The 24,876-nt window shown below is 28.4% G+C and overlaps 1 protein-coding gene across 1 annotated transcript in view; it reads right to left on the bottom strand.

The window, feature by feature from the left end:
• Positions 1-20,095: 20,095 nt before the first annotated feature.
• LOC142320150 (homeobox protein SIX2-like) overlaps positions 20,096-24,876 on the bottom strand; it is an 84,737-nt gene continuing 79,956 nt past the window's right edge. Inside the window, exon 2 of the mRNA XM_075357832.1 lies at positions 20,096-20,291. Coding sequence (XP_075213947.1) covers positions 20,096-20,291 — 196 coding nt within the window. The remainder of the gene's footprint in view (positions 20,292-24,876) is intronic.

Below are 24,876 nucleotides of genomic sequence, written 5' to 3'. Positions count from 1 at the left end.
AAAACTGCCAGGAGCCAGTAAGCTTTTTTCTTTTACTCTAGATTCAAAAAGTTCTGCTAAAACTTAAGAAGATTTAAATCTTTAACCAAGTCATACGGTTCATGCTGTGAAAAACATTCTGGTTCAGAACTACAAGAAATAAAATCAACATCATCATCATCCTGCAACTCTGTTTAGTACATCTTCTAGTGTTTCTGGAACTGAAGGTACAGGTACACCAGGGCCTTGAGGTACAGGGCATATTGCTGAATAACAATTTGGATACACAATTTCTTTCTTATTTTTTTACATTGAAGCCTTCTATATTACAAGGACAAAAATAGCAATCATCACTGTGACTTTGTGGTTCTTTTCATATCATTGGTACTCCAAACCAAAGACTTTTTCTTAACTTTTGTCCATTTGTGTAGCTCTTCCATACAAGCAGAACAAACTATATGAGGGGGTCCACATTTTATCTTGGTCACCAGTTTTACCCCAAAATAGGCATAGTATAGTTTTTTAATAAAGTCTGTAATATTTCTTTGCTGTTTCTTCACCACAAACTCCCCGCAAGTGTAACAGACGTTATTAGATGAACTGTTATAACCCCTTGAAGCCATTTCGAAATATAAAAACACAAGGACAGGACAAATAAAATGACTTCAAACAATTAAAGAAAACTAAAACTCTATAGAAGGTTTAGAAAATTATTTAACACTAGCAAAACCCTTCAACACAATGTTCTAATTGCAACTGATTTAATTTTATTTCAGTACATTGAAGGGGAGTAAGAATGAGTGAATCATCATCTTAGCTAATAGCTTGACTTGACAAAAATGACTCATGAAGTCACTCTAATTAATCATATTACATCATCATATTGTATCAAACCAAAATTATGAACACTACTTGTATTCATTCCATATAACCAAACAAAGTATCAAAAAAATTAACACAGGCCTAATTTTTTATTCAACTTTTTATAAATAAAATATATTGATTATCAATTTTGAGAATATTAAAAAATTGATTTAATGAAAAAATGGAGTGTGATGGAATTTTTTGACTATTTTTCCTGAACAGTATACAAACATTTATAAGAATCAGTTATTAGTTTTCAAATAATGTTTTCATTGTTGACCTGTGTTATTTATGCATTAATTGATAATAATAATTATTTGATAATTATGCATTAATTATTCATGCACTTGATTTTGTTACCAAACCTGCAGTCTTGTTATGTAAGAAGATAATTGGTTTGGAAATTTATATATTCTAAAGTTCATTTCATTTATGATTTCAGCCAAGAGATAACAACATTAATTGTGTGGTGTTATTGAGAACTGGAAAAAATGATGCATCTGTGTTGACTAAAATGATTATTACTTTACAGTTGATAAAACTTGTAAACCTCATTAATTAGTAATCAGCCACAAATACATTTTATAATTTAAAAATCTTAAAAAACACTTCATCGGTTATTTCTAACTTGTCACAAAAGTGTTCTCAAGATTAAGTTGGCAAATTAATTCTTTTATTCTCATTACATCAGTAAACTAAGATATAATGTCAACAAAAAACTAAAGCTTACTTTATTTAAGTTGATACAAAGCTTCATTTGTCAGCAAAATACTTCAAGCTAAGTTTAATCACCCAACCATTCAGTTCCTTGCTCTAATTAAATGGTAAAAGAGATTAGCTGTTCAGTTTATGTAGAACTAATTTTGTATCTGACAAGAGTGTACTCGGAAATTAATTTGGTTTATTACAGTGTAAGTCTTTTGCTTATGATGTATGAATTGTAATCCTTTTGACAATTACTTATACATATGATGTCAGTGAAAATTCAGTAATAAATCCAAAAATAAAGGCTTTGGCCTTTTTATGTTTAACCAGAAAGGCAATAGAAGTCTGGATACAGGAAATTGTGAAAAATTGAACTGTATTGTTCTGTTTTAACTATGTAATTATGAATGACATGAGTATGATTTTTTTTTTTGATGCAGTGGATTTTTATTAACAGTAAACTTCAGTGAGGTCTAAGCACGTTCCCGAAAATAGTTTGAAAGGATCAAGTGGAATTTTTGAAAATGTCTGATGAAAATATTTTTTAGGCAGAATTATGAAACTAAAGAATTAAAAGTGTTTATTTATATAAAAAATTTTTAAAATAAATGTTAATACTAGATTGAATCATTCATAATATAATGGTATTCAGAATGAAATCATGAAAGAATATACACTTGGAAAAAGCCAGGTGATACTGCAAGTTATCAGATAGATTATATCATGGTTAAGCAAAGATTTAGAAATCAACTCGTTGACTGCAAAACTTACCCTGGAGCAGACATTGATAGCGACCATAATTTGGTGATAATGAAATGTAGATTGGGGTTTAAAAACCTGAAGAAAACGTGTCAGATGAATCGGTGGAATTTAGAGAAGCTTGAGGAAGAGGAGTTAAAGAAGATTTTTGAGGAGGACATCGCAAGAGGTCTGAGTAAAAAAGATAAGGTAGAAAATGTAGAAGAAGAATGGGAGAATGTTAAAAAGGAAATTCTTAAATCAGCAGAAGCAAACTTAGGCAGAATAAAGAGAGCTAGTAGAAAACCTTGGGTTTCAGACGATATATTGCAGCTGATGGATGAACGTAGAAAATATAAGAAGGCTAGAGATGAAGAAAGTAAAAGGAACTATCGGCAATTAAGAAATGCTATAAACAGGAAGTCAAACTGGCGAAAGAAGAGTGGATTAAAGAAAAGTGTTCAGAAGTGGAAAGAGAAATGAACATTGGTAAAATAGACGGAGCATACAGGAAAGTTAAGGAAAATTTTGGGATACATAAATTAAAATCTAATATTGTGTTAAACAAAGATGGTACACTGATATATAATACGAAAGGTAAAGTCGATAGATGGGTGGAATATATTGAAGAGTTATACGGAGGAAATTAATTAGAAAATGGTGTTATAGTTGAAGAAGAGGAAGTTGAGGAGGATGAAATGGGAGAAACAATACTGAGATCTGAATTTAAGAGAGCATTAAAAGATTTAAATGGCAGAAAGGCTCCTGGAATAGACGGAATACCTGTAGAATTACTACGCAGTGCAGGTGAGGAAGCGATTGATAGATTATACAAACTGGTATGTAATATTTATGAAAAAGGGGAATTTCCGTCAGACTTCAAAAAAAGTGTTATAGTCATGATACCAAAGAAAGCAGGGGCAGATAAATGTGAAGAATACAGAACAATTAGTTTAACTAGTCATGCATCAAAAATCTTAACTAGAATTCTATACAGAAGAATTGAGATGAGAGTGCAAGAAGTGTTAGGAGAAGATCAATTTGGTTTCAGGGACAAGGGATCAAAAGATCAAAAGTATAGGGACAATGGAAGCAATTTTAGGCCTCAGATTAATAGTAGAAGGAAAATTAAAGAAAAACAAACCAACATACTTGGCGTTTATAGTCCTAGAAAAGGCATTCGATAATGTAGACTGGAATAAAATGTTCAGCATTTTAAAAAAGTTAGGGTTCAAATACAGAGATAGAAGAACAATTGCTAACATGTACAGGAACCAAACAGCAACAGTAATAATTGAAGAACATAAGAAAGAAGCCGTAATAAGAAAGGGAGTCCGACAAGGATGTTCCCTATCTCCGTTACTTTTTAATCTTTACATGGATCTAGCAGTTAATGATGTTAAAGAACAATTTAGATTCGGAGTAACAGTACAAGGTGAAAAGATAGAGATGCTACGATTTGCTGATGATATAGTAATTCTAGCCGAGAATAAAAAGGATTTAGAAGAAACAATGAATGGCATAGATGAAGTCCTACGCAAGAACTATCGCATGAAAATAAACAAGAACAAAACAAAAGTAATGTAATATAATAGAAATAACAAAGATGGACCACTGAATGTGAAAATAGGAGGAGAAAAGATTATGGAGGTAGAAGAATTTTGTTATTTGGGAAGTAGAATTACTAAAGATGGACGAAGCAGGAGCGATATAAAATGCCGAATAGCACAAGCGAAACGAGCCTTCAGTAAGAAATATAATTTGTTTACATCAAAAATTAATTTAAATGTCAGGAAAAGATTTTTGAAAGTGTATGTTTGGAGTGTCGCTTTATATGGAAGTGAAACTTGGACGATCGGAGTATCTGAGAAGAAAAGATTAGAAGCTTTTGAAATGTGGTGCTATAGGAGAATGTTAAAAATCAGATGGGTGGATAAAGTGACAAATGAAGAGGTATTGCGACAAATAGATGAAGAAAGAAGCATTTGGAAAAATATAGTTAAAAGAAGAGACAGACTTATAGGCCACATACTAAGGCATCCTGGAATAGTCGCTTTAATATTGGAAGGACAGGTAGAAGGAAAAAATTGTGTAGGCACGCCACGTTTGGAATATGTAAAACAAATTGTTAGGGATATAGGATGTAGAGGGTATACTGAAATGAAACGACTAGCACTAGATAGGGAATCTTGGAGAGCTGCATCAAACCAGTCAAATGACTGAAGACAAAAAAAAAAAAACAGTGAAACAAAAAGAAGTAATTCATATAAACAAACAAATTTCTGTCAGTTCTATATAAAATCTAAATACTATCTCTACTCTTTTCATGATAAACATTGTTAATTTGAAATTTAAAAAAAAACTGAACATGAACTTAATCAGTAATAATTTTAATATTTTTGCCCAAAAATAACTAAAATATTTTGTAGAAATAATTAAGAAGTTTTATAGTACCATAACCATATATTTTTTATTAGCAGCAACATTTTTATAGTTTGTATCATAAATTAATTGTCAACAGAACTTTTTCTTTCTCTGTACAGTGTATTTCTCTGAGGTCTAGTATTAACAGGATATTCTGGAACCAATTTACTTAGAATGGAGTTTATCTAATATTATGAAAAGTGGTCAAGAAAAACTTTTTCTGGTCATTGTTTTTATGTGACAGCTATTATTGTATTATTATTAGTACAGTAACAGCTTGAAATAATATGAATAATGTGATAATTGTTAAAATATATTTAAAAGTATGCAGAATTCATTATCTTATTATTTGATTTAGTTGTATGGTTGGGGAGGCAGATAATTTTAGGAAGGGTGATAAGGGGTAGAGAGTGTAAAGGGAGCCAGGAACACCCATTTGTGATTGGCCTGGGCTCAGGTTTCCATAGCAGCGTTGAGATGAGTTGCTATGGCGGCACAGCACTGTATCAATATACGCAAGATATCCGACACCAACTTGCATCGCATCCCCATCACCCTTGTCTGGAATATTACTTGTGCTTAAGATTCCTATGTTAACTTAATTACAATATTTATTGTTTTTTATTAATCGTAATATTTTTTATGAATCTGTACCCATTTTCATTTAACATATTTAAAATATATAATAGCTTCTTTATTTAGTGCATGTGTCATCCTGCTTGATAAATTTTGATGATTATTTTTTTGTATTATATGTGAAATAACATAAACCTATTATTACAAATTTTGTTATGATTTAAAAAAGGGTTTGATTTTTTTTTTTATATAACATTTAGTTTAATAAACAATATTACTGAGTGATGTATCTTGGAAAATTAAGTAAATATCAAAATATTATTAGCCTTGACATACAAGTTTTTTTAAAAATTGAATTGTTTTTCTTTTTGGTTGTGAGTCCATAAAAAATATATATTAAAACTGTGAAGGAAATTCATTGTTTTTTTTCTGTTTTTCTTTCCTGACGAATACAGATAGAGAATATCTCTATTAAAGGGAACAGTTTGGTGATCATGTCAAAAATGGAGTATTGGGTTTTTGCAAATCATTACATTTTAAGAGTCTAACTAGTAGAAATATGTTTTATTGGTCTAGATGACTATAAAACATATTATGGTCTAGACCATAAAACATATTACATATGTTTTATTGACCATAAACATATTATTATGTTTATTTATTAAACATCTGTAATTAAACTACAGATGTTTAATTGAAAACATACAGTTTTCTAGACCAATAAAACATATGTATGTGTGTCACACTGTTTTTGACCTTATATATCAGGATTGACTCAATCAATTTTCTTCAAATTTGGCTGAAATATTTCTACATATTGGGCATTGATCATATTCATTTTTTTCAAAATTTGTTGGGTATCATGAAAATACCAATCTTGATTTTCTTCAGAGGCATTTTAGAGAAAATTTATTGAAGAAAATTTGTTACCATCAATGCATATATAAAAATAATCCAAATTTTTTTTTCAAAAAGTCAACCCCCACTTCTTTAAATTGAAATATATGATTTTTATTCTATTGAAGATTTAAATATTTTTGAAACATTTTTTGAAAGTTTATATACTTCACGTATAGAATTATCAAGAAATGTCTGCATTCTTTTAAAATTACAGACTGTGGACCAAAAATGTAGAAACGTTTTTTGAAAACTTTATTTTTCTGATTTTAGCCTTTATTGAAGGGGGATATAATTTACAATGATATTGGTTATAATGAAATATTAGTTTTTATGGTACAGTCTGTGGGGTCTTTTGAAAAATTTTACAATAAATTGCTTATAGTGACTACAGATTAAACAGCCGTAATGGCCAAGATTTTGTATAAAACAAATAAAGCAGTATTTTTATTATAATGAATAAAAAAATCGTACTGGTAAATATAAGTTATATTAGGTACATGACAAGAGTGTTTGTTTTTCACTATTTATTTGCAGCATAAATTAAAAATAAGGAAATATAATAATATATTTTATAAGCAGTATTGCATGTGTTGTATAATAATGATATCTGTGTAGGTGTGAGAAAGAGTATTGGGGAAATATAAATAAAGTATATAGATTTTATTTTAGAATTAAAAAATCATTATAATGTGAATATTTTTGATTTGATGTAGCCAATTACTATATAAATACTTCATTATCAGACTCAGTATTATAAAATCATTCATTGCTGTTTCATATATTTTCTTTGCTGTAATCAGAATCTTGTTTCAATAATTAATCAAAATCAATTTTTTAATTTTAGTGAATGAACTTTACTGTAACCTGATTTAAGTGTGTACAGTAGTCTTGTAAATAGTACTGACTAAATTTTAAGCCCCTTAAATTCTTCTCATTTTGTGATTATGTAATTCTAATAATGACAAATCCAGGAATAAATTTATGAATTTCAGCATTAGTTCTGCATACAGTAACAAACAAATGATTTTCCTATGAAAAAATTAAAACTAGAAGGAAAAAGCACATAATTCTGGAGGAAAGCAAACTTGAAAATTCTCAATACTACATGAAACTATTGCTGAATATAATAAAAACCATAGGATTTTATTTGCTTAGTAATACCTACAATAGTATTCCTTTTGATATGGTATAAAAAGTATTAGAAAAATTTTCATTTAACATTGTAGAAAAATAAATGTGATTGATTTTATGAAGAAAAATAAGTGTATTAAAAAAAAGAAAATAATGTAATAAAAATGTTATTATTTTCACTTTTACTGAGTTCATTACTCACTTGAGTTGTTTGATGTTATTCTCCATTTCTTTCGATTTTGTATTAGTCTTCCAACCTTGACATAATTACCACATCCTATGTCCTCAACTGTCGTCTAATAAATTCTAGTTTTATACAAATGTTATCCTCTACTAACAAATGCAACTAAGCCTGGATGCCTTAATCTTTGGTTCACCAAACTAGTTTTTCTTCTTTACAAGAATCTACTCAAACATTTCTTCTTTCCTGCCCCTGTTAACACATTAATTTCATATTTATCAAACTTAAAAGAGGAGATAGTTGAAAGCTAATTTTCAACATTCTGTTAAGTTACAAAATATTATGTTCTCCTACCTCAGTATTTAATTCCCCATCACCCTTCTTTCTTATGCACTTCATTATCTTTATTTTATTCTCATTTATTTTCAAACTGAATTTATCTCATAGCAATAAATCCATGCCATTCAGAATTTTTTCTAATTCATTTTTTTGGTTTCTGCCAAAAGAATGTTATCATCAAATCTTAACATTTTTGTTTCTTCTCCTCCAACAGGAACACCACTCTAATTTGTCTTTCAGTTACAGAGTATTGTTTCCTCTATGTGAAAGTTGAAAAGCAATGGGAACAGAGTACATCAATGTCATTTCTGAATCAGGGTTTGCCTTTCTTCATCTTTTATGCTTACTACAACCTTATTATAATTATGTTATGCAATAAATTTCCAGTTAGCTGGGTTTTAAATTTTTGTGACTGTTTCTTTATTAAAAAATATTCTAATAAAGCTCAATTTTTATTTTTCATAAATTATTTTGATGTAAATGTTTACATATTTCATGAAATTGCTAAATTTATGAGAATGAGGTTGTAGTGGATAAAAATTCCATGGAATTCATATTACTTATTCACCCAAGTAAAATTTAATATTCATAATCACAAAAATAATGTACTCTATGTTTGAAATTGTGTTAATACTTATTTTAATACAATTATTTTATCACTGATTAACTGCAATTGTTTTAAGTTGTATTTATATAGGGTATCCGGGCTAAAGATATCCAAAACTAACAGCTTATATTAAGAGAACCAGTTAATAATTTTATTTTTTTTATAAACACAGCAACTCACCAAGTTTTAATGAAGGTTAGTCAAGTTCAGTGTGTGCACCTTTTGTAGCTTGGCAGACATCTAGACGATAACTAACTCATATCAGGTGTTAAGAAGCATCTGAGGCATTATTAGACTAACTGCTTCAACAATCTTCTGTTTTAGATCATCAAAATCTCAAACTTTTCTTTGGTACAAATGACTTTTAATGAATTCCCTTGCAAAAAAGTCAAAAGGAGTGATATCTGGAGATCTGAGTGTCCATGCAGTTGGATCTTATTGTCCGATTCAATATTCAGGGAAAATGTTGTTCAAGAACATAATAATATCTCAATGAAAGTGTGTCCTGTCACAGTGGGCTCCATGAAAAAAAAAACAGACCGATCATGTCATTTTTGTGCCGTCCTAACCAGACATTGACTTTCAGTGTGTTCCTTTCATTTTCGATTACCGTATGAGGGTTTTCAGTACCCCAAATTCAACAGTGTGTCTGTTAACTTTCCTGCATATATGAAAGGTTGCCTCATCACTAAATAACAATATGTCAAGACAATTAGGATTGTTTTCGACATGCTGCATTACCTCTGCAGCAAACTGATATCATAGGTGGTGATCATGTGGTTTTATGTGATGAAGCAGTTGCAACTTATGTTTGCCATTGTAACCACTTATGAACAATGTTATGAACAGTGAAATGAAGAATTTGCAGTTCGTAATTAGTCAGACTTTCCAGGATTGCCAGTGGATGCATCATGTACACGTTCCACAGTCTCATCATAAATGAAACTTTTGGATGATTTCCAGTTTGTGAAACCAAGCTCCAGTTTTTCTTAAGTCATAAACCAACTGATGAATAGAATTGAACGTAAGAGGATTGATATTTCAGTCTGTTTGTACACACCGTTGAACATATGTAACTGCTTGAAACTCTGCTAACCAAATCACGCACTGAACCTTCTGTTTTGGGATCTACATCTCAACTAACTACACACTGACTAAAATTGTATTGTGAGATGGCTTGCCTGTGCATGCATATTCTGCTAATCTTGAGAGTTTACAGAACAAATCTTGGAGATATTTCCTGTCTATTGTGCCTACGTTTAAGAGATTACAGCCCCTGATTTCTAAATATAGGCCATTACTTTTGATCTTTAGCCAGGGCAATCTGTAGTGTAAGTATAGCTAATAACGTGAGTGTATCTTCAATTATTAAAGTAAAATAAATGAAGAATTTAAAAATTAGGATTATATATATATATATATATATATGTATACAAAATGGTAGTACCATGGTATAATATATATATATATATATATATATATATTATATATATGTACATGAGATCTGTAAATAAAGTAATGAAACTAGTTTTTTTTGGCAGCCAAAGTGGCAACACTGTAAAGTTACTAGTAAACATATGGTTGTATTAACAGCTGATTTATATTAGGTATTAATAGTTTTAGTCTATTTTTGCCAAGTGAAATGTAAACAAACTTTTTGTTTTTGTTGTGACAAACAAACAAGTTTGTTGTACACGTTACAAAAATGAGTGATACTAATTATGAGCATCATTGTGCAATCAAGTTTTATGTTAAACTTGGTGAGAATGCTACTGAAACTTTTTCAAAATTGAAAAGGGTGAACGGAGATGACGTTCTGTCATGAGCCCAAGTTTTAGGTGGTTTAATGTATTTTCAGATGGCCAGGAATCAGTTGCAAATGATTCACGCTCTGGAAGACCATCAACGTCAAAACGTGAAGACAATGTTGAGCAAATCAGAGACTTGATACAGTACAATCAGTGATTAACTGTCAGAATTATTACAGAACAACTGAATTTGAATCATACCACAGTCCATAAAATTTTGACTAATAAATTGGACATGAAAAAAGTTTGTGCAAAATTGGTCCCAAAAAACCTCAATGTTGAATAGAAAAACAACAGGGTGGAAGTGTGCTGCAATCTTCTAGGGCGAATTGAAACTGATCCTGATTTTCTAAAAAAAATGTTATTACTGGTATGAATGTTGGATATTAGAGCACGACCCAGAAACAAAATGCCAGAGCAAGGAGTGGCACACTTCAAACTCACCACATCTCAAAAAAGCAAAATTGAGCAAATCAAAAATCAAAACCATTTTAATTTGTTTCTTCGGTAGTAATGGTATTGTCCATAAGGAGTTTTAGCCTACAGGGCAGACTATAAATCAAATTGTTTACTGAGAAATTATTGAAAGACTGCGGAAAAGAGCTGCTCGCGTGAGACGTGCCATCAAAGACAACTGGATGTTGCATCGTGACAATGCACCTTGTCTCACTGCACTCTCAATGAGTTTTTGGCAAAGAAAAACATTCCTGTAGTTTCTCAACTACCTTATTCACCTGACTTGAGTCCCTGAGACTTTTTCCAGTTCCTGACTTTAAAAAAACACCTCAAAGGACACCATTTTGGAACAGTTGAAAACAGAAAAAAAATGTAACTGAGCATCAGAAGGATATTTCGGTTTCTGAGTTCCAACACTGCTATGAAGAGTAGAAAAACCATTTGAAGTGTTGCATGGCTTCCCTAGAGAACTATTTTGAAGGTGATAAGAGTCCATGTACAATTGGATTGTAAATAAAAGGTTTTTTCTGAACTAGTCTCATTACTTTATTTAGAGACCTTGTGTGTATAACAATATCTATATACTGCAAAAGATCCCATTATATGTAGGGGCTAAATTAATATGAAAACCTTGCAGTGCAACAGATTTAAAAAATGAAATCCATTCAAAATAGCATTTAAGACATTTTTAACTGATAATACTTTTACTGAACTGATGATTTTTTTGTTCTACAAAACTAGGCTGGTTTTAATGTTATGTTGTGTTGTTATGTTTTATTATTAACATTTTTTATCTTGCTTTAAAAAAATGGTTTCCCAAGACTTTTTGGATCTATCTTGGTAAAGTGAGAGTTACCATTAGCAGTATAATGATGCTCATCTTGCAAAAGGTAGGAACTCTTTTAATGAGTAGAGTAATGTGTTAGATTTATGATGTGTCTTTTCATTTAATGCTGTTTTGTCAAATTTATTGTGAGTCTGAAAATTTCATATTTTCAAGTGTGTTGAGATATTGGTTGTTATCTCTACCTAGGCTACATGAAAAGTTGCATTTTGTGGTGAGGTCTTTGTATGTATCTACATGTATGCTTGCAGCATGTGTATCCAGTTTCTGTATTGTAACAAAAGTTGATTCTGTGGTTGTATATAGTGTATGTGTTATGCTTTGTGCTTGCTGGTGAATGTGTATTTAGTTTGCTCAGTGTAGTATTTAATAAGGTCAATATAGTTTTAACTTGTGTACTTCTGGGTTAATGTGTATTCCAATGATTTTTTAGTTTGTTTCAAAACAATATTGTTGTTTTCTTTCTAAAGTACAATAACAAACAATAACAATATACACAATAATAAACACAATACACACAATAACAAATAGGACCCAGTAATATTCAAATTAAACTGCAGTGATTGTACTGAATACTAAATAAAACTGGATGCAAATTCATCACATGGGTACAAGAAGCCAATAGAGGCATTACATACAACAGGATCAATATTTGCAAATCACCTAATAGAAAAAATACATATACATTAAGACAATATATAAATTTGGATTCATCACTACTGTATTTCAAAAACTGAATTCTCGGAAAATACTATTCTCAGAAGGATAAACAACAAATATACCACTAAAAGAATATTCATGAACCACTTACATGAAGTAAAAATCTAAAACTTAATGGTCATTTTAACTGTTGAAAAACCATTTGCACACAATAGTTATATACATTAACAAATAAATTTAATTTTCCTTTCATTTATTACATTTGTAAAAAATTTGTTTTCATTACTATTTGTGTTTTATTTGACAAAGAAATGAGACTGAAAATTGCATTTAGTCGAAAAAAATGGCTGAATTTTGAGATAAACCAAATTTTTTAAACCAATTACACACTGTATTTTATGTTAATGATGAGCGTATGCACATTTTAAAGTGTATCAAAAGTGACATATTTCATTCTTTTTTATGATAAACTTTGTTGCATTCAGAAAAATGGTGATTATTGTGTAACAATTAGAATGTATTTTCAGTTATAGATCTTTATGTAAACAGTTTTTAAGGTTTCTCTTCATTATTTTTAACAATAATTGTAATGCTTCTTTAAAAGAATCATTGATAATTATTCTTTAAATGTTAAATTAACATTGACTGATGTGTTCATAATTCATTTTAAAATTCCAATGTCTTGAAATGAGGGAACTGAACAAAGGGCCTTTTAAAAAATATTTGTGATTTGTGGAAATCAGTTCATTAATAATTACAGGTGTAGTTCAATACATTCTATCCTTTTGCTCCTTAAACTTCTGGGATTTTGTTTCCTGATATATTGCATGTGCTGAATCCTTAGCTTACAGAAAGAGGACACAGTTTACTGTCATATCTAAAACTCAGAATTTATTAGTTCTAAAAATAAATACTGTAAAACGCTTAAATAAAGGTAAGTGATTTATTAATTAATGTGATCAAACAATATAGTGGTAACATTTTTATTTGATTAATAAACTATTTTACTTAGAATACTGTACAATTAAGTATAAATAATTACAATTGGTTTTTGTGGCATATTTTTTATTTAAAATTATACAAGAAGTATGTTAATTCAAAAAATCTCAAGAAAGTTATATTTTGTGAGACGCACACTTTTCTGTGTAGTTCTACTAAAACTACAGGTTAATCTTAAATTACATATATGTAATTGCAAATTTTATTAACTTTATTGCTTTTATTAATTTTATTTCTTTATTAAGACCTCAAAAAATATCTGTATGTTTTTAGCCCCTGCTTATTTTTGTTGTTTTGTCTTACGTAGGAAAGAAATTTTTAATTTGACATTACTAACAATCATAGATAACTAACTATTCTTCCTAGATAAACTGGCCTCTGTTATAATCATTATATGATGTGTAATGAGAATCGTGGTAAACTTGATTTAATGTAATTTAATTAGGTGTTTTATCTTTAAATAAGAAAAATACAAAAAGATTTTTTTCTAACATTTAAAAAAAGAAAGTATTGCTTGATTAAAAAGTAATTGTAGTCTATACGTTCAATGGAAATTATATTAGCTGCAAAAGGAAGTGCAGTTTGTCTTTTTCTTTAAAAAAGAAAGAAGTCAGTGATTTTTTATTTTTGCTTGAGAGATAAGTAATTTAACAATAAAAAATGAGGTACCATTTTATAAAATTATTGAAATTATAAGTGGGAATTTTATTTTTGTATCAGTAAATGTCCAGTTAGTGTATAAGTATGTGATTATTATCAATTGTTTAATGAATGTGCAAGTAAAAGTAATTTTTTTAATGATAAAACAGAATAAATTTATTTTAATCTAATATTTTACAAACTGATCATTTTTTAGGCCATTTTTTAATTCAACTAAAAGTAACTGAAAGTTTTCTGACTTGAGTATTTAAAATGTTAATTAAAATGAATTTGGGCTGGTTTATCATTAAAAATTTTTAAATACTGGAACTTAAGCTTCAGTATCAATAGGCTCCAGAATCTACCCCAATTCTGTAGTACTGGCACTTAGGCTTCAGTAATGTTTGAGTATGCTTTGCATGTAAAGCAAAGTTATTTAAATACAACTGTTGAACGTTTACATTGTTTATAAAACTTTGGAAGATGTTTTTACTTGTCAAACTGAATAGAATATTTGCAGTGAACATAGATGAATATTTTGTTTTCTATCTGTCAGTATACTTTTTTTAATGTGACTTTTAAACACCATGCGCGCGTGCACACGTACACACAATCACATAGATGCTTAAATAATAACTTAGATATTAATCTTTAACCAAATAAATACCTGTTGTCATCACATGAATGAAAAGCAATGAAACAATAAACAGTATGTGCTTAGTAAAAAGTGAATGTCTCAGTTATTACTTGATCTGTCATAAATACGAGCAAATGACGTATAATCTTCCTATACATTAGAAATTCAATTTTTTTTCTTTATTGTGTCCTTTAAATTACTAGTTTTTTATGAAATTTAACATTAAACTAACTGCAATTTTTAAACTTTGACATTTTTTTTTTTTAGTTTTGGTATACTGTGTATTACTGCTTAAAGTTCATGTACAAATGTGCTATCTTTTACTCACATACATGTGTGGAAGCATATTTGAAAGTACTTCATTCTGAAAAAAGTTTATAATAATCATATTTGAAAATTATATGGTACTGGTTTATTTGTGCGTCATCACTTCATTATTTATTTCATTACTTTTTACTGTTAACTATTTTATTTTGAATCATCTTTTAATTTACTACTTTTAAAGTTATGTCTATTTATGATTTTTCTAAACAATCTTTTTCATAATTTCTGTGTAATTAAAACTCCAAGTATCATATATGTTTTCTTTCTTATTCTATAATTTAGATTGCTTTTGTACTGAATCAAATTAATTATTAGTTACTATCACTATTTCAGTATAATACATACAAACATATATTTACAGATATTAATATTAATTACAGTAATTATTCTAGTTCTAAAATTAAAGTAAATTTACCAACTCAACTAAATTATCATTACAGTTTTAATTAAATTTCAGTCACTTAAACTGTAATATTATAAAAACAATTTTTTGGTTTTTTACATTTTTATTTTAGAGTGTATTTACAATTACCATCATATCAGATGACTTATTACAAGTCTATAGGAACATTGATTCAAAGTAGTTAAAAAATTTGATCTTTCATCTTAATTTTAATTTTAAACAGAAAAAATACAATTTCATCAGATACGTTAGATTTTATTTAGCCAAACATAACTTTTACTATAGACAAGCAATGTAAGCTGCATTAAGACATAAACATTCACTCCTTCAAACTTCTGTCATATTTTCACAAAAACTTGAGAATATTATTAACATAGATGAAGTTTTTATGGTCAGTACCTGTTTCATTGTACTAGCGCTTGAATAGATTTTAATTTAAGCCTGTTAAGTAAGTCTCTAGAATTTTGACTTCTGTTCACAAGAAAGGTAGTATTGGAAATTACAACTTGATCTCCATTGTTATATATTATTCTAAATTATTTGAAAAAGTCTTGCATAATAAATATTACGTAACAGTTTCTCAGAAATCAGATTATTGAGGAACAATTGACATATGTCTACTAGAAAGGCAACAATTAATCTTGTTGAATGTTGTCATTTGTTGCTCTTGTAGTAGGTGTTGTTTGTTGCTCTTTAACCAAGAAAGTAGGTTGATAAAATTTACTTTGGTTTTTAATAAAGGTTTGATTCTGTCTTCCAAATCCACTATATGTCCATTCTTTCCTACACTATCCCATTATGTAACTGTGGTTTTATGTAAACAATTGTAACGGTTTTGTTGTTACTTAATGAAGATGTTTAGAATCAAGATGCAAGGTGCAATTTCCAGTTTACTTGTCACTATTTTTGACGTAATAGACTAAGACAGAAAGTTACTGTAAAATAATATTAATAGGGTTTACTGTTGGTCAGAACTTAAACAGTTACTCAAAAATGATAAACTAGTCTATAGTTTATCATCATAAACTATAGACTACAAAGACAATGGCTGTTTAATACATAAGTTGGGTTGGTAGAGTGTAATTGGTGTTGGAGATTTGGGAGCTTTGTTGGATGACTGACTATTTCCTTAATATCATACAGACAAAAAATACATAAAACCAGGTGGAACCTTGGCATTAACAAGTGAACCGATTGTAACTTCACTGAATAACAGCAAAGATGTCAAAAGAAGTGATACTGTTCAGGACAATCCTCTCAAGCATTTGATCTACAGAGTTGTCATTCCTGCTGAAATATTGAACAATGCAAGATATAAATTTGTCTGCACATCAAGAAGTGCAATAACCCTTACACTTGGATTACAATTGGACTGAAGGTATGTTATGAGACTATAAAACAGCTTAGGTTGTTTAAAAGTGTAAAAGGTGATATCAAAATAAAATTTTGGAACTGAATAGGAAATACCATTGAGTTTCTGTTTGATTTTATTTTTTATTCATAATGGAACAAGAAAACATTTTCATTATAACATAAATTGTAACTATTGTGTGAGAAGGATGTAAAATTCCATATTTTTAAGTTGTATTATAAGTGTTTATAATTTTATTCATGATTCTACATTTCTTGTCTTTACTTGAAACTTCATCTGCTTATTAAACTATTGACACCTAGTTGTGTCAATAATTAATTAGAATGCTCTTGGTGATGTAATACTTACAAAGCTTGAATTTAGAACTTAGTAAATCATCAGTTGATAAATTGTCATTTTTTGCACTCTATCATGTCAAAAATGATGTTAAAATAGTTTGAAATATAGTTTGCTAAGGTAATAACACCTTGTTAGCCCTAATACCTAGATAAGAGTGGGAGGTATGATCTTGAGATGTTATGGTACAACAAATTGGTATGGCACATATTAAGGGTTGATACTGTTTCATTAACAGGCCTTTAGTTCATTATTGATTGTTTTGTATAAGTATTGGGGAATGTCAAAAAATATCTTAATAAATTTTTCCCTTAATGTACTTAATTAATAAACTTTTTTTTGAAAAAAGTTAATTAAGATATTTTTAATAATTAAAGAATCTTACAGAAGTAGTTAACAGATTTTTAGTTGTTTGACTGACTGTTGGTGGGTGTGAAATAAAGATTTGGGTGATAGTGTAGGATTCTTTTTTGAAGTATGATATTCTGATTTCTTCTAAGATTATCAAAACATTATTATATGGTGTAATTGTCATGAAGTAAAAAGATGATGGTGACAATGAGGAAATTTTTGTTGAAGAACCAGTTTCTAAAAAGCAGGGCCATTTAAAAAAATATGTTTACTGGTTTGAAAAACAAAAAGAAGCCATCTTCTCTAAACTTACTATAAATATGTGCACAATCTAGATTAAAACTATATATATATATATATATATATATATAAATAAAAAAAAAGATAGACAAAAATTTAATAATAATAAAAAATTAGTTGGCAATTATGCATTTAAAAAAAAATTATTAATTTATAAAATGTAAGAATTAACAAATAAATTTTATTAGTAAGTTTTTCAAACTGGTTAAGTAAAATCATTTTTATTATTTGTTTACTGACTATATTTTATTAAAACTAATTGTATGTAACTTGAATAATAGATCATAATTTATGGAACAGAATTACAAATTTTTCTAAATGTGGAAAAATTTGCTTGAATTTAAAGTAATATATGAAGTGAAAATTAAAGGTTCACTTACTTTTCCTTTCTGTTACTTAACTTATTTTTTATTTTGACCAAAATTACTCAACAATTTGGCTTTGGTCTGAGTTAGATAAATTATGAATTTTCCATGGTAAATTTTTATTTTATCATAATAATTACTATTACTTAAATTGTTAAGATCTTGATTAATTGCTATTTTGATAAATTGCTCACCACTTGATTAATTTCTATCTTGGTTTTTGTTAGAAACATAAAACAAACTTTATGAACTTTAAATTTAATTTATTGGTTCATTTTCTTTTGCCAATACTGAACTTATAAAAATATTTCTTTAGTGAAAATTAAATTTATTACAAAAAAAAGATTCATGTATTATAAATTATATGAGACTGATTAATAACAGGTTTGGTAAAGGATAAAGAAATAACCATTTAATCTGATTAAAGTTTTGTAGATAATTACAATATTAGTAATTATAAAAGTTACTGAGAAAACTAGTAAAAATGATGTTATTATTTAAAAAAAAAGTGAAATATTTGTTTTTGCAGACTGCTTGTCTGTGTTATGGATTAATTTACATTTTTTAAGTTTCAAATTGGGCTTCTTGATATGTTCATCATTTTGAAATCATTTTGAAAAAGTATCCCTTATTTATGAGGCACTGAGAACAGATGTAAATAATGAAGGTTATTAACGGTAAGTTGAATTGTAGGTTGTGTTACTTCCATTGCACCTTACTCTTATTTGATAAAAGAAGATTAACAGTGGTAATGGTTACTATATTAATATAATTGAATGAATCAGTGATCACTCTTTTTATTGCTGTATTGTTTAATGTAACATTCTGTACTGTCAAATCCAGTCACCAGTTTATTTACTCTTTATTTGAATATTAGTGTTACCATTGTACTTTAATTATTGGGTTTTAGTTAACACCATTTCTGAAAGACTGATCCAGTTTGTAACTGGATAAGATCAATTTTTTTCCCGTACTACAACTGTATTTACTTGAGTTTTAGGGGTTGTGAGGTTGTGCAAACATGATTTAAAATAGTTGCTCATTTTTTTGATAATTTGTTAAGCCTAAGAATAAAACTTATGTATTTATGAATAGAATAATCTAGAAAGAGGAAAGAAGAGCAAATAAAAAAATAAATAAATAGATTTAATGTAGTATAGGGAAGAGATAACTGGTGTTTGTCATAGCAATAAAGTATTACTTATATTAATTAATATTTAATTTTCCACAATTTATATTAATGTGATCTCTCAAATAATGATAAAATAATGTGTAAAATTCTATGGATATAATGTTGATAAAATATTTTCTGAAAAAAGTGATTGTGCATATATTTATTTCAATGATTGTCTTTACTGTTTGATTTTATTCTTTTCTGTAAAAATTGTTTGAAAGTGAAAACCTTAATTTTACATATTTAATTGTTATAATCAAGCAATGACTATTTTAATTAATGATTATCATTTTTTTAAATCATAATTTAAGACTTAGTAATTAAAAATAAATTCCTTTTTTTAATAAAATTATTTTTTTTTTGGGATCGAAAGTGAAATGATTTCCTCTAGAAAAATTTTAATTTGTAGAACAATTTTATATATTTATTCTTTACATGTAGTCTTATTCTTGAGCAGTCTTATTCAGTCATACATATATTTATAGCTTCTTTGTATAGTTTATTTTTATCTTTTATTTTAAATGTTAGAAGAATGTTACAAGATTTATATAAATCTAAAACTTTTTGAATTTAAACATCTTTTGTTTAAAGACTGTACCACACTATTTAGAATTATAATCCAGTGAAGAATTAAGATAGTTCTTTTATCTGTATTACCATTAATAAAAAATGTTGATGACTTATTTGTGTTTATGGTAAAAAGTACTTGAAATGTTAGTTCTTAAGTTCTGTATATGAATGTTAAAATGATTTATGTTCTTTAAAATTAAATTTCTTTAAGCATAAAAGAATCTTGAATTCTTAATCTAAATTGAATTTACTTTGTACTGGTTTGGTTTTACATGATTCCTTTGGTTTATTGTACTTATCTCTTTATAGAGTACATTTTTACATATTCTGAACCGATAAAATAATTATTTCAGTCTTTATTTTGCACTTAATTATTTTTAATTAATTTTTTCCCGACCTGCACTTAATTTAGCTCATGAGTGTGAAGCAGTTGCTAAAAGTTGTTCATAGCCGTGATAGTTGTAGTAACCAGCTGGAAGCGATAGGCCTGGTTGATTCTTCATCTGAGTATCTGGTTTTGAATTACACAGTTGTTTGAGATGTAATTCTGGAAGTTCAGAGGAAGATCCCAATAAGCATGTAGCCTCACTTGTTAGCATCATCAGTTCACTGAAATGAAAAAAGCAATAGAAAAAATCACTCTATCAAATAGCAGCTATACAGTTATATATATTCTTTTAGCATGACTGACTAATTTGTAGTTTTAACTTTCTGTTAACTTTTAGTTTTAACTTTTTATAATAGATTTCTCATTAAATCTTATTAAATAATAAAATATGTAAAACACACTGATGTGAACGATAAAAGCTTAAAGATCTTGTAACAGTGCCTTAAGTATTTGTTTAAATTTCAAATATACTTCACTTTTAAAATGCTGTTAGTTTAAAAATATTTATTATACTTTATAATTGATTATATATTTTAACAAAAGATGAAGAATAAAAAAGAACTAAATAAAAGATGTATCACTAGTTCAAAAAGAACATTATAAAGGACAAACGTTTTTAAAAAGTGTGGAAAAGCATGCATGAGATTATAATAATAACAAAAAAAAATAAATAAAATAAAACCATTTTATGAAACAAAGTTAACCATTTCTAATATGTCACTGTCTAAATTTTATATATAAGATTTTACTTTTAACTAGGAAGTCCTGTTAAGGAATAAGTATCTCAGTGATTATTATAACATGGTGATTCAAACTGTCAAGTAATGATGTGTTGAATGTGTAAATGATTTGAAGAATGTAAAAAAATATGGGAAAATAAATTATTTTGTAAATCATTTTTTCATTTTCTAATATTTGTTCTCAAATGTATTTAATAAAATCTAAAAAATATATTATTTAATTAAAAAAGGGAAGGTGAACAAAATATATGAATTGATACCAGTTACCATTTCATGCATTTTTGATAATTTCTGTCATTATTTAATAAACCACTTTTACACTTTATGAAAACAAAAAATCATGTTTATGTCTCTTTACACTTAAAATGTTTAAATTATTAAGACAACTAACTACTAATTATTAAATTCAGTCTGTTATCAGTTTTTTTGGTTCAAGAAATATGAGGCTGACTCATGTATATAACCAGATGTGAAGTGTTCTCGTATGTTCGAAATGTCATGAGTGAAGTGATATGAAAAAGTAGGTCAGACAGTTCAACAAATGATGTGAAATTGTGTAATGTCATGACAACATGGATGGCTGCTTGTGATCATGATGATTTAGTATACAATATAGTTGACTCAAAAATTTATCAGAACAGATGAATCGCAGTTTAGTCTCTTGCATTGTCTTTTCCTTCATAAATAATTTTCTTTGAACTTTTATCAGATTATTACAGAACTATTGAATTCATGTTGATGCAAAAAAAGCTTTCTGAGAAGCTCAAAATCAAGTATGCTTTGACCTTTCTGATATGATGCGGTAAGGAAGGTCTTAAGTCATGTTATTATTGGTGATGAGAAATGGATGTCTTCCATGACTCTTGTCACTAAAACAAAACATACTTTTTCAGAATTTGACAGAACTTTTTTCCAATTTTTTCTTCTAATTCTGTGGGTATTTGCAGAGAAATTATAAATATAATCTAACCAAACTTAATCTACACTCTCTTTGGTTGCTAACCTTCGCTCACTAGTCAAGATTAGCGAGTGAAGCAATAGTAGGTTAAGTTTGGTTAGATTATATTTATAATTATAAGCATAATGCTTATATTGGACCTCTCTGAGGTATATTTGGAAGACCCATTTTTGAATAAAAGTCCAGATTCATGAGTAGAAATAAAGAAATAGGTTAGGGAGCGAAGCAAGCATAGATTAAGTTTGGTTAGAATATATATGGTCTATAAATAAAGTAATGAGACTAGTTATTTTTGGCAGCCATAGTGGCAATACTGTAAAGTTACTAATAAACAGTTATATGAATAGCTGATTTATATTAGATATTAATATTTTTAGTCTATTGATGCCACGTGAGTTGTAAACAAACTTTTCGTGAAACTACTTTTTGTTGTACGTTACAAAAATGAGTGATACGAATTATGAACAACATTGTGCAATCAAGTTTTGTGTTAAACTTGGTAAAAATGCTAGTGAAACTTTTTTGAAATTGAAAAGGGCATATGGAAATGATGCTCTGTCATGAACCCACGTTTTTAGGTGGTTTAATGTATTTTCAGGTGGCCAGGAATCAATTGAAAATGATCCATGCTCTGGAAGACCATTAATGTCAAAAAGTGGCAACAATATTGAACAAATCAGAGACTTGGTACGGTATGACTGGCGATTAACTGTCAGAATGATTACAGAAAAATTGAATTTGAACCATACCACAGTCCATCAAATTTTGACAAATGAATTGGACATGAATAAAGTTTGTGCAAAATTGGTCTCAAAAAACTCTTGAACAGAAACACAACAGGGTGGAAATGTGCTGTGATCTTCTAGGGCAAATTGAATCTGATTCTGATTTTCTAAAAAATGTTATTACTGGTGATAAATCTTTTATATTTGAGTACGACCCAGAAATAAAACGCCAGAGCAAGGGGTGGCACACTTCAAACTCACCATGTCCCAAAACAGCAAAAATGAGCAAATCAAAACCATGCAAATTTGTTTCTTCGATAGTAACAACATTGTCCATAAGGAGTTTTTGCCTGTAGGACAGACTGTAAATCAGTATGTTTACTAAGAAATTCTTGAAAGACTGCGAAAAAGTTGCCCACCTGAGACCAGCCATCAAAGACAACTGGATGCTACATCATGACAATGCACCTTGTCTCACTACACTCTCAATTAATGAGTTTTTGGGCAAAGAAAAACATTCCTGTAGTTCCTCAACCAGCTTATTCACCTGACTTGAGTCCTTCATAAGGACTTGAGTCCTTATGACTTTTTCCAGTTCCCAACTTTAAAAAACACCTCAAAGGATACAAGTTTGGAACAGTAGAAAACATTAAAAAAATATAACCGACCATCTGAAGGATATTTCGGTTTCTGAGTTCCAACACTGCTATGAATAGTAGGAAAACTGTTTAAAGCTTGAAATATTGCGTGGCTTCCCAAGGGAACTATTTTGAAGGTGTTAGAGTCCATGTATAACTAAATTGTAAATAAAAAGTTTTTCTGAACCAGTCTTATTATTTTATTTGCAAACCTCGTATTTATAATTTCTCTGCAAATACCTCCAAATACCCGCTGATTTAGAATAAAAAATTAAAAAAAAGTGATTGTCAGATTCTGAAACAGAACCAAACAAAAATTCAAGATGTGGAGGCACTCTGTATTGTTAAAAAGGAATGAATTCAAGCACTGTCACTCCATAAGATCAATATGGAATGCTTTTTTTTTGGGACAGACAAGGAATTTTCTTGTTGAATTGTTGGAAAACAACATCTCCTCTCCTACTGCAAGACCTTAAAAATTGGATTGTGATTATTATTATTATTATTTTTTTTTTTTTATTTAATCATTGAAGACAGTTATTATCATTTGAAAAATATGAGCAATAGAATGATTCAAAATATGAGACACTAATAAAATTACTTAAAATATGTTAAATTAGGTTAACAAATGGACTCTTGAGGTTATCTGGTGATCTCCAATCACCAGATTCATTATTATGCAATTAGTAGAATATAAGTGAAAAGTTGCCCTTTTTTTGATCAAAGACACTGATGAAAATTGTTGTTTGGTTTTAACATTTATAAATTTCCTGGGAACATTTCTTTGTTTTTAAATTGATAAAGATGTATTTTTTCATGTATTTTGTTGCATTATTGTCAGTTCTATTTATTCGTATTGTTAGCTAGGTTACATTACAATAAACTCTTTGTAAAAAAAATAAATATTTAATCTGGATTGTTAAAGAACTCTTGATAATTAGTTTTGTGTTAATTATTTCATTATTTATTTGTGCTTACTGATAACATTGTGGTAAATATGTGTGTTACATGTTTTAGGGGTAATTAATTGACTGAATGATAAAACATAATATGGAAATGAATTTGGGCTCATAAATATATACAAGTAAGGGAACTGTATTGTGGGAGTGCCTGTTATATTATAATCAGTGAAAGGGTTTTCACAAAAAAGTGTAGCAAATTTATATTAGGAATTAAATAAGTAGGTGTGAAGATTATTTGTGTGTATTTTTAATATCTATAAGTTTACAGCCAGTTTTGTCAGTATATACAATTATCTTAACTATTAAAGACTACACTGATTATTGTTAAATTATACTCATTTTTTAACTAAATAATGGGCAGTTATTATGAAGAATTAAGGGGAATAATTTTGCTTGTTGCACTACTTAACACTTCTTAATGAAAAATGATGTAGCCTATCTAATTTTTCTTCATAAAGGAGAGAAAAGAATGTTTTGGAATTACTCAGAAGTAGTAAAGAAATTTAATAAAAAACAAATGGTTAGCTCTTTTTCTTAATTAAGGGATGGTTATACATTACCAAATGTAATGTCTGTGGTCTAAACAGTTGTTAAGTTGGCTGGCATAATGCTGCAAGCCCTCAACTGTTTGAAGCACTGTCACAATTCTGGAACATTTTATCTTAATTTTAAAGTTTATTATTAATATGCTAAAAAAAATAATTTTTGACTGAAATACAAAATTCTTCTCCAAAAGTATATAGTTAAAACTATTTCAAGACTTCAGCTTTACATAAGAATCAA

Source organism: Lycorma delicatula, chromosome 2 (assembly GCF_047948215.1).
Source record: "Lycorma delicatula isolate Av1 chromosome 2, ASM4794821v1, whole genome shotgun sequence".
NCBI lineage: Eukaryota > Metazoa > Arthropoda > Insecta > Hemiptera > Fulgoridae > Lycorma > Lycorma delicatula.
This window is presented reverse-complemented; position numbering and strand designations above follow the sequence as displayed.